At 45.1% G+C, this 10,531-nt stretch overlaps 1 protein-coding gene across 9 annotated transcripts in view; it reads right to left on the bottom strand.

Moving 5' to 3' along the window:
- Positions 1-1,449: 1,449 nt before the first annotated feature.
- LOC102567496 (zinc finger protein 239) overlaps positions 1,450-10,531 on the bottom strand; it is a 29,460-nt gene continuing 20,378 nt past the window's right edge. Inside the window, exons 1-5 of one of the 9 annotated variants that reach the window (XM_059714243.1) lie at positions 7,363-7,522; positions 6,404-6,460; positions 6,128-6,242; positions 4,933-5,554; positions 1,450-4,626 (exon numbers count right to left, since the gene is read on the bottom strand). In XM_059714243.1, the coding sequence (XP_059570226.1) occupies positions 3,543-4,626; positions 4,933-4,961 (1,113 nt within the window). In that variant the 5' untranslated portion in view covers positions 4,962-5,554; positions 6,128-6,242; positions 6,404-6,460; positions 7,363-7,522 and the 3' untranslated portion in view covers positions 1,450-3,542. Of the gene's footprint in view, positions 4,627-4,932; positions 6,243-6,392; positions 6,461-6,588; positions 7,335-7,362; positions 7,580-10,531 lie in introns of those variants that run through there. The other 8 variants (XM_059714237.1, XM_059714241.1, XM_059714238.1 and 5 more) reach the window with 8 other exon arrangements.

Raw genomic sequence — 10,531 nt, 5'->3', positions numbered from 1 at the left:
TGTCTCCATCCAGGGTGCAGGATTCAGTGTCAAGGGTGAGATGCCACCGGTAGCCAGTGGTGACTTCTCCACATAAAAGTCTGAAATCACCTTGGTGGTATTGTTACCACAATCAGGACAATAAAAGGAATGCATAAATGATGACAGTCTCCAGGAAATAGATAAGCACTAATCAGTACAACTGAACATCCTCTATTCACTATCCATGCAAGCTGCAGGCTGGGAACAAACAGCACTATCATCTGAGATGACTGCAAGCAGAAATCATATTTAAGGACAGCTAAGGACACACTATGCCCACCCAAACCTTTCTAAGCATGGGAATGAGGAAGAAATATGCACTTCTTGCCAGCTCCACCTCCTTTACTCTCTTATCAGTAACTTGTGTTGTAGCGCAGGCTCACGAATTTGCAACGTCAGTACATCTGGCCATCATACAATCATTTCTTGTGTACTGTTATTTTGATTTTCACATGACAGCATAAGTGGGATGAAGCTGGGATGTTGTAGCTTGTTAACCTCCTGTGGAGATGGAAGTAGGTACCTTATGGGACATCTCTTCTCACCCAACACTTCAATACAGGCCACATCTTTACCTAGAGATTTCTCTAAGTGCTGTCTTTCATCCCTTAATGTATGTCTCAGGGAGGTGCAGGTGAGCAATGGAGACTTTCAGGATATGACTGAATGGTTCCCTGTTTGGGCATCTCAACAACCCACCAAATGCCTGAGGAGAGCAGAGAGAAGGCAGCAGGACTGGAGCATGAACTCTCAAACAGCAGCACAAGCTGCAACCTCCTCTGAGTACCAGTAACACCCATGTCTTGTACAGTGCATTTCTTCAGTAGATTTTAACGCACTTTACAAAAGGTCAGGATCCTTATCCTCATTTTTAATATTGGGCAAGTGAGACAGAAAATGGAAGTGTCTTGCCCACAGTCATCCAGCAAGCTGGCAAGAGAGCCAGCAAGAGGACCCAGTTCTCCTGAGTCACAGCCCAGTGCTTTATCCAATAGGCAAAACTGCTCTGAAGAGAAACCAGGATTTACTGGGAATTGCTCATATTTAGTTGCTGGGTAATCATAATAATACTGAGTAGTTATATAAGCATGTTTTACCCAGAGATCTGAATTGCCCTTCACACAGCTGGCTAGAGTGCCACTGTCCTTGTTTTGGGGAAGAGACTTATAAACCAGCTGGTGGCAGGACTGGAAATGAACCCAGGGCTCCTAAATCCTCATTTGATATCTTAGTCATTAGACCATGCATTTCAAGCCCCAGACAAACCCCTTTAATAGTCACTATAAAACTCTCTGGGATGTTTTGCTCTCCATCCCTGTGAATCAGATTGTCGTGCAGCACAGATTTTGAAAGTATCACAAAGACTTTTCCATGGATGTTAACAGCAAAAGAGTGTAGGTGTCATCATTTAGTCTCACCTTCTACATGTACAGGCCAGAAAAGTTTATTTAGTGGTGTTTGTGTCCTGACCAATAACTCAGTTGATTTTAGTCTTTCTTCTGCATTAAAGACAACCACATACTTTTAACAAGATACAGTAAGCTAAAATAAAATAAAATAAAATACAAAAGACCTTTTGAAAGGCAGCATAGAGAGCAAGGTTCATCCCCTGAAACAGCACACAGTCTGAACAGAGAGAGGCCAGAGAGAGGAAGAAGCTTGAGAAGCTAGTGTGATTGATCAACCAATGGCATTTGGCACCTGTTATCTGAGTCCCACCATTTTTAAATCTATTTATTGGCCCTGATCCTGGGTTCAGTGCAATATCAGGAAGGAAGTGCAAATGTAACATCAAGCAAACTTTTATGCTCTGGCCATACCAGAGGCACTTGACTGCGGCACCCTTGGCTGCTGTCAGCTGTTTTGGTTGCCAGTGGCTTCAAGAGTCCAGCAGAGCAGCCAGAGAGTGTGCTGTAACGGGGGGCTCAAAGGAGGATTGAGGAATAAGCATAAACAGTGAGCTGTAGGTGCCATTGTGACCAAACAGACACTTGATACTTGGTAGTATGCCATGTGTACCAGACCTTTGAGTCAGCAGGCCTTGATGGGTTTTCTGTAGATGCACACAAGGCCAGGAAACAAAGATTCTTTACCATGGCAGGTGGGAAAAGAGTAGGGAGCAGGCATCCCCAATACAGAGCAGACTCACCCAGTCAGACCTCTACTAGTGCAAGTGCCACAGCATCACCGGAGTCATTAGAGCTACTCTGATTCACAACCAGTTGAGGTTCTAGCTCAATATGTTTAAATATGTCTATGGTCCACTGTATAATTACAGGATTTCTTCCTGTCCATGTAGACAGAAAATCAAACATGTTATGGGTCCACGATAATGTTTATAGATGTTCCAGCCTTCAAACTTGACTTTTTAGCAAGACTAGAACTTGTTTTTCTTTCTGGACCTGAAAAGAAAAAGTGTGCTATAGACACAGGGCCCTATCCACACAATGGCTAGCACCAGGGTCCCGGTTACAACACAGATGGCTTTTACACAATGACAATGTAGTGGAAAGATGTCATGCCCACAGGACCTACTTATATGTTTGCACATGGGTCAAAGCCTGCATTTTTAACCCATTCATGGTAAACTAAATTTGGTGCCATTTCCATTACAGTTTGTATCTGCCTTGTAGCTGGATTCCCTTATTTGGGGATGTTATTGTGAGGCTGAACCCAAATGTGCTTCCTAGCTGTAAGTTAGCGACAGAAAACATGGCATCTGTAAGTTAGCAACAGAAAACACAGAGGAATTAGTCACTGAGCCCCAAGGAGACAGTCCAAAAGAAGACACTGGCAAGACTTGCCCCTTAGGTCTCCAAATCTAATGCACAAGAAATATTTTCAAGTCCACCCCAGTCATAGAAGACACTTAGTCGGTGGTTTCCCTAGGCTTGGCCAGCCGTCTCGTTCCATGCTGCTCCCCCACCCAGCGCCTTTGGGAAGAGAACACACTAGTGCCCAAGTCCACCTGGCTCCAGGATTCTTTTGCTGACTGGATCAGGAAATTCTGATTCAAGAATTTCTCCTTTACCTTTATATACTCCACCATGGCATCTCCTGCATCTTCTTCTGTCTGGTGACAAGAAAAAGTGGGGAGAGAGAGAGAAAGAGGGCAGGAGGAAGGTGAGGAGACCAAAAGAAAAAGGGAGAAAAATAAGGGCCAGTCTCTTCATTGTCATTAGCATGTGCATTTTTGTAGCACAGAGCCATCTGAGATCAAGGCCCCACTGCACTAGTCTCATAGACACATAGTGAGAGACAGTCTTTGCCCTGAATCAGCCCACAGAGCTGCTTCTTTGCACAGTTAGTTCAGTTTAGTGATGGGCTGTAGCAAAACCATCAAAAGAATGATAATAAGAGCCTAAATGGCCACCCCAATACCCGTCTCTTCAAAGGGTAAAACATCCCAGCAACCTGCTCCTCTGGTTTCCCAAAACCTTTTGAAGTCCTGATCCTGAAGCCTCAAATAAAGGATTCTGAGCAGTAGACTGAGCCCCCGAGGGCAAAGACGCAGGTGGCTTCTACCCCATGTGGACCCGCTGGTGCCTAATAAGGGCTGAGCTCACAATGAAGCTCTTCCCACAGTCAGTGCACCTGTAGGGTTTCTCTCCTGTGTGGATTCTCAGATGTGTGATGAGAGACGAGCTCTGCTTGAAATTCTTCCCGCAGTCAGGGCACTTGTATGGTGTTTCCCCAGTGTGGATCCTCTGGTGTCTGATAAGAGCCGAGCTCTCAAAGAAGCTTTTCCCACAGTCGGTGCACTTGTAGGGTTTCTCTCCCGTGTGAGTTCTCTGATGTTTAATGAAGGCTGAGCTGTAACTGAAGCTTTTCCCACAGTCGGCACACTTGTAAGGCCTCTCTCCCATGTGGGTTCTCTGATGCGTGTTAAGGTTTGAGCTCCGATTGAAGCTCTTCCCACAGTCAGAGCATTTATAAGGTCTCTCCCCTGTGTGGATTCTCTGGTGGACAATCAGGTCTGAGCTCCAGCTAAAGCTTTTCCCACATTTTGTGCACTTGTAGGGCTTCTCTCCCATGTGAAGCCTTTGGTGTTTCACCAGGTCTGAGCTCTGGCTGAAGCTCTTCCCACAGTCCATGCATTTATAGGGCTTATCACCAGTGTGGATTCTCTGGTGCGCGTTACGGTTGGAGCTTCGCGTGAAACTCTTCCCACAGTCAAGGCATTTGTAGGGTTTCTCCCCCGTGTGCAGCCTCTGATGGATCAGCAGCTCTGACCGCCTTGTAAAGGTTTTCTCACATTCGGTGCATGTTTTCTGCATTCCTGCCTTCCGCGTTCTTCGGCCGACACGGATGTTGTTAAATTCCATGAAATCTCCCACACTATGAGTGGATTTCCCTAGACTCTCCTCTGGGAGGTTTCCCTGGATCCTCCCTGACCCATACAGATTCTCATAGGCTTCTCCTTGCTCAGGAGTTTGGGAAAAATCTTCTTCCGCTCTTTCTGTCACCATCATGTCCAGTTCCACAATCTTGGGGCTCTCCTCTTCAGGAGTCTCCTCCTCTGTTTCACTCGCCATCCCATCATCTGCTGGGATACAGAAAAAATCCAGACAGGAGACATTCCCTGTACTGGGGGGGAAAGGGAACCTCAGAGAGGGGAAGGAAAAAAACAGGTAGTAGGTACAACAGAAAATGTAGCAGTTGAATCCCCTCACACCTTTCCCCAGGGAAGAGAGTGGAGGGGACAATTCTGCTTCTATATCCCATCCTAATAATCAGGGGGCAGCAGTCATAGGAAAGCCTGAGTGATGTTTCATAGATATGACACCTGCTTGCTAAAGTCCTCACCTCAAGGAAATAAAGGAGAACTGGGGAGGCTACAGGCCATTTCTGGGAATCCTAGGAGCTTCAAATGAAAACGGCATCTGGCTTTGTTGAACACTAACTCCTCACCTGTGCGAGCCACTCGCAAGATTTCCCATTCCTTGGAGTCATGAGGATCCGGGACCTCCAGCTCCTCCTCCAGTTCCAGCCGGGAGATGACAATGGGTTTAGGAATTGGAAAGTCTACTCAGGAGAAAAGAAATGGGAGAGATCAGAGTTTGCTATACGCTCATTAAAGGAATTACGCTAAAAATGTTCCATGACTTGAAATCCAGCTGTTTTCCTTGCTGGGGGTAGACTGGAGTAAACCTGTAATAGATGTGGAAAATCATCATGAAGACCCTTTAGAACAGTCAGTGGCTTGGTGCTCAGCATTCCTCCTGAGCAATGAAGGAGCCATGGGTCTTGTGTAAAATGCTGAGATTGTATACAAGGAGGCTAAATTAATTTTACACCCTATTTTTGGTACCCATTATTTGATTTTACAACCTTAATAATATGCTTTTGACATACTTTTTAGTGGAATTTCCTAAGGACTTTTTTTCCCCCAAAGAAACAATGAAACATCAAAAAAAAATCCAGATTCTAGAACCATAATGGTGATTTTCTCCAGTTATTAGCTTGGCAAAACCAGGATGCATTTCCGCACAGGTGGTGAAAAACACCTCTCTGACAATACAGCCATCTTCTGCTGTAAGGGAGAAAGCATGCAAAATTTTAGTTTGTTAAAGTTATAAACAACTAAAAGTAGGAAGTTATCATGGAATGAATTAGGCAATCATAATAGGCTTTCTCTTCATTAAGTAAGAAAAAGTATGTTCTTATGTCATATTAGATACCTCAAGGGGTTTAAATCCTGGTGAAAGCAGGGTATACTTTTTGCACATTAGCAAGTTGAGGCAGAATCTTAGGCTCCCCCCAGTCTTTAAACTAAGAACACATCTTCTTTCTATTAAAGATACAGCCAGAGAGTTAGTCCCAACCACTTCATTTGAGTCAGAAAACTGAAATTCCCTTCCTGATTCTGCCAATACTCTGCTGAGTGATCTTAGGTAAGTCTTGTCCCTTCTCCGTGCATCTATCTTCCCTCTTATAGGTTAAGCATGGGTGCACTGTCTTTTTAAAACAAGGACTTTCTCTCACTATAGCTCACTATTCACTCTGGAGGGCACTGATCTCCCTGCTGCTCATACAGGTGATGACAGAAGTAGAGTCAAGCACTTTGGAGACCCAGCAGATCTGTTGAGTAGAAAGGCATCCTTACCCAGCAGTATCAGAGACTCATAATTCTCCTGCATGGTGCCTCTTTGACTGGGGTCCAGCAGAGCCTGCTGCCCCTCTGTGTAATACGCAGCCACCTCCTTGAAAGTCACAGACTCCTGCAACAGAAGTGTCAGCTACTTTAATAGCATTCCCACCAGATCAGGCATAAGGCTTCCTGCAAGCATTTCATCTCCCTTCAATTATGACTCATACCCCTTCCATTATTCCAGTATTATCGTGCAATATCAGAAAAATGACTCTTTCACAGGGTTTTTACCTTGAGTGAAAATCACCAGAACCTCCTTAAAGAATGGACAGAGCCTCTCAAAGGGACCTGTAACAAAGAACATCACCCCATGCTCAATCCCGGTTGTGCAAGTGACCACCCTAGAGCTCTGGCCCCATATATACACCAAATTGTTTCTTCTCCTTGGTGGTCTCCTGCAGACCCATATTCCTCACCTCTGCCTGCCTCTGTCCTCCTGGGACCAGAGGTGATGCTTTCTGGAGCTCAACAAGACTGAGAGGCGCAATCTGAAGGTGCCAGGGAAGTCAGAAAAAAATCCACCATCCTGAGCCTGGAACTATTTTTAACACTCTTTGAAAGTAGACAGAGTGCAAAGCTAGAGTCCAGGGTAAAAAAAAAAATTTGCAACTGTCTAGTTGGTCTAATAAAAGATATCACCTCTAGCACACTGACAAGCTAGAGTCTGGGCATTCCAGGGTTGGTTCCACCTTTCTCAACTCAACGCACTTCCCTTCACACTCAACGTGCAACAGTCTGACAGAGGGGCATCTGTATCATTTCTTTTTAGGTTTTAAAAATATTTCCCTGGGGTTTTTTTGTCTGATCTGGTATTTTCCCTGGTCTGATCTTCATTGTCTGCCACTTTATTCACTCCATGAACCAGAGTGAGTCTACCCAGGAAGTGGATTTGGGGAAATCTGGGGGGGGGCAGGAGCCTCTCCCCCCATTTATAGCTCTTGCTGCTACTGCCCATCTCTCTCCCCCATTCTTTCTTTCTCCTTCACCCTCTCCCTCCCCCTGGGCCATTGCTTTCTCTCCTGTTCCTGATGTATTCGCTCTCCTGCAGCTGAATCAGCTCCTGTCAGTGTGTGCATCAGTGACAGCTGCAGCTCTGGCATCTGCAGACACCCCAGGAGCAAAAATGGGGTGTAGAGGGGCTCTGTGTCCTGCCCCTCCCCAGTGTTTTCCCTAAGGTCTGTCTCAATCACCTGGAGGCTCCGGCTCAGGAGCTGGTGCTGGCAGAGCCCAGGGCTGGTTGCAGTCACAGGGGAAGCTTTAATGAAGATCTCTTCCCGGCACAGAGCCTGCTGGAGAAGCAGCAGCTGCTCAGCCCGGTCTCCCGGATGCAACAGCCGCCTCTGACCCAGGAAGCTCAGCCTCCAAAATGATGGCCAGGGAAGACACTGAGAAAATGCGAGACAAAGAGCAGCCTTTCCTGCCTTCCCAATAACTAGAGCCCTCTAGTGCAGTGGTGTCCAGTTCCCAGAATAGTTAGCTTCCGTGCCTGACAAATATATAAAATTTAGATTTGTGAGAAAGGTGTCAGGATGGTACGAGTTCCCCCTGGGGAGATGGCTGTGATCCCTAATGAATGACTCCAGACATGTCCTCAAGTTCCCTTGGAAATAGGACCTGTAAGCTTCTCTGAATGGAAGACATGGTGCTTGCAGTTACGGGAGACCTGTGTTTTCTGTAAACGGTGCTTTAACATTTCTAAGTGCGCTTTCTGCCGGATTTGAAGTAAACAGCCTTTGGGTCCTCAGAGGGCAGTGGCACAGTGAGCGAGTCTTATCTGCTGTATAGGGCACTAGGCAGGGGATCAGGGAGTTTTGTACAACATTGGAAACCTGTTTGCAGTCATAGAATAATAGAAAATGAGGGTTGGAAGGGACCTCAGGAGGTCTACTCCAAGCCCCTGCTCAAAGGAGGATCATCCCTAACTAGATCATCCCAGCCGGGCCTTGAAAACCTCCAAGGATGGAGATTCCACCACCTCTCTAGGTAACTTGTTCCAGTGCTTCACCACCATCCTAGTGAGAAAGTAAATCCCATAGTGTTAGGAGAGAGGAAGGACTGATTCGGGAGTAGGATGCACCAGGGTTCAGTTAATGGCCCCTCCCTCATTGTTTGACTTTAGACAAGTCATTTGATCTCTTGCCTGGGTACCTCCTGTGTAAATTAAGGCAGCGATACCTTCTAGGGAATCCATGAAGATAAAATTCATAAACTGTTGGAGTGTAGTCACAGATTATGAAAATTAGGATCACAAATCAAGTGCATAAACAGACAAATGTCTTCTCATAGGTATCATATCATACCGAAGTATGGCTGGAAGGGACCTTTGCTTCTAAGTGAATGACTTAAATCAGGGGGTGGCAATCTATGTCCCGCAGGCTGGATCCACCCTACGAAGGTCTGATCCCACATGGTATGGTACAGGGGACTGGAGGCAGTGCCACACGTACCCTCCTCAGTGCCCTTCCCTACAGCACTCCCAGCTGCTGCTTTGTGCCTGCAATTATGCTTGCTGCAGAATTTGCTCCTCTCTATTGCTGCTGGGGGTGAGGATCGGCAGCAAGGGTAAATGCACTCCAAGGGCAGAGATTTGTGGCCCATGACAGGGGCCGGGTCAGAAGCAGCTAGCTGCAATAACAAAAAGTTGCAGACCCCTGATTTAAGCAACAAACCAAGAAGGTCCATGTGTAAATTCTGTCAGATTCAGGAAAGGCAAAATAATAATATTAAGCATATTATTCCCTCCCGGTATCTCAACTTTTCTTTCTGGCACAGTATAGATATGTAAAGCCCTGATAGAAAAATAGCATAAATGAAAATGTTTTGTCAATCTATATCTAGTCACATAACAATTTAGTATACCCTTGAAACAATTGTGAATGTTGTTAGTAATGGTGGGGAACTGGACCATTGGTAGGTTCTTGAAAGTGCCATTTGGAACTGATTGTTGCATCGTGCAGAGGCTTGTGTTGTGCCATAATGAGCATGGAAGGAAGTTGATCTGTCAGATTCCTTGGCTCTGAGTGATTACTGAACACTAAAAATAAAACAACCTAAGGAAATACACTGAAGAATAGAGTAGATAAAAACCCAACCAGTATTAAAACTTTACAAAAATATGAGAGACAAGTGAAGGTTTCAGTAGGATTTCCGATTTCACTTTGTATTTACAAGCAATAGAGACCAGGTAAAAACAAACAAACAGGAAGTAGCTTTCTTTCTGAAAATATCTGGTTCTGAAATACTTCAGGATGAATCCTGTTTCACCTTTATGCATCTAAGTGGTACTTTTGTCGCTGCCTATGTTCAATTTTTGGTTCATGCAGATTTGAGATTCTGTTCCATTAGTGAAGATGCACATGGTCATAGTGCAACCTTTTGAGCATACATGAAAGGCTGTAATACTGCTGTGCAGGCCCCATAGCAGAATAGAATTGCCCCAAGGGGGCAGAGGTTTTCCCACTGCTGTCTATCCATTTTATGTGAAGAATAATTATACATGCCAGATGCAGAAAAGCCACTGAGGACAGGGCTTAAGACTAAAGGCCTGCTGCTTTCCAAGGCAGTGTCCACCTCACCCTGCTGCTTGGTTCTCCTCCTCCTGGCCCCTATAAGTTTTCCTGTTGGCTTACCAGGGGCCTAGAAGAGAAGGGATGGAGAATACTTTTGGCAAGAACTTAGACATAGCTTAGTGTTTGGAGCACTCGACTGGGAAGTGGAAGGTGAAGGTTCAGAACCTCTCTGGATGATCAGGGCCCAGGTCCCCACTGGGTCACTCGCTGTCTGAGCAAGTATCCTAAACTAATAGACTTTTAGCCCAAAAGATAGCAGGGCCCTCCACCTCCTCTTCATTGTCTCCAGGTGTTACATGTGTACCTGGCCAGTCTATTCCATCACAGATGGAAACAGAATTGAAAAGCTATGTTAGGTACCAAAAATGGCACTTACACAGCTATATAAGTGCCACTGAAGTGCATAAAGATGAAAAAGGATTTAGCTCTCGATGCTTTTAATAATTTTCAGTTAACTCAGGCAGAGACTATGCAACTGGAAGGCAGAACATTGAGGAATGCTGCACTCCACATAAAAATGAAATACATGAGTGAGAGAAACATCATGTCCGTTCAATGGCCCATGGCAGATCAGAAAATAGTTTAATATTGTTTTCAGATTATTGATTTATTTTTGAAGTAATATTTTATACTATGTTGATTGTGAATGGTTTCTACTGTCATGATTGCCTGTGGAAGGAGCCTCTAAGAGCATCTCAGAAAAGCCAGTCAAAGCTCCTTATATTGTGTAGAAGATCATGTTACACAATGCTGTTGGCTAGAAGTAATATGAAGATATAGTTATATTAAA

Source organism: Alligator mississippiensis, chromosome 11 (genome assembly GCF_030867095.1).
Source record: "Alligator mississippiensis isolate rAllMis1 chromosome 11, rAllMis1, whole genome shotgun sequence".
Lineage (NCBI taxonomy): Eukaryota > Metazoa > Chordata > Crocodylia > Alligatoridae > Alligator > Alligator mississippiensis.
This window is presented reverse-complemented; position numbering and strand designations above follow the sequence as displayed.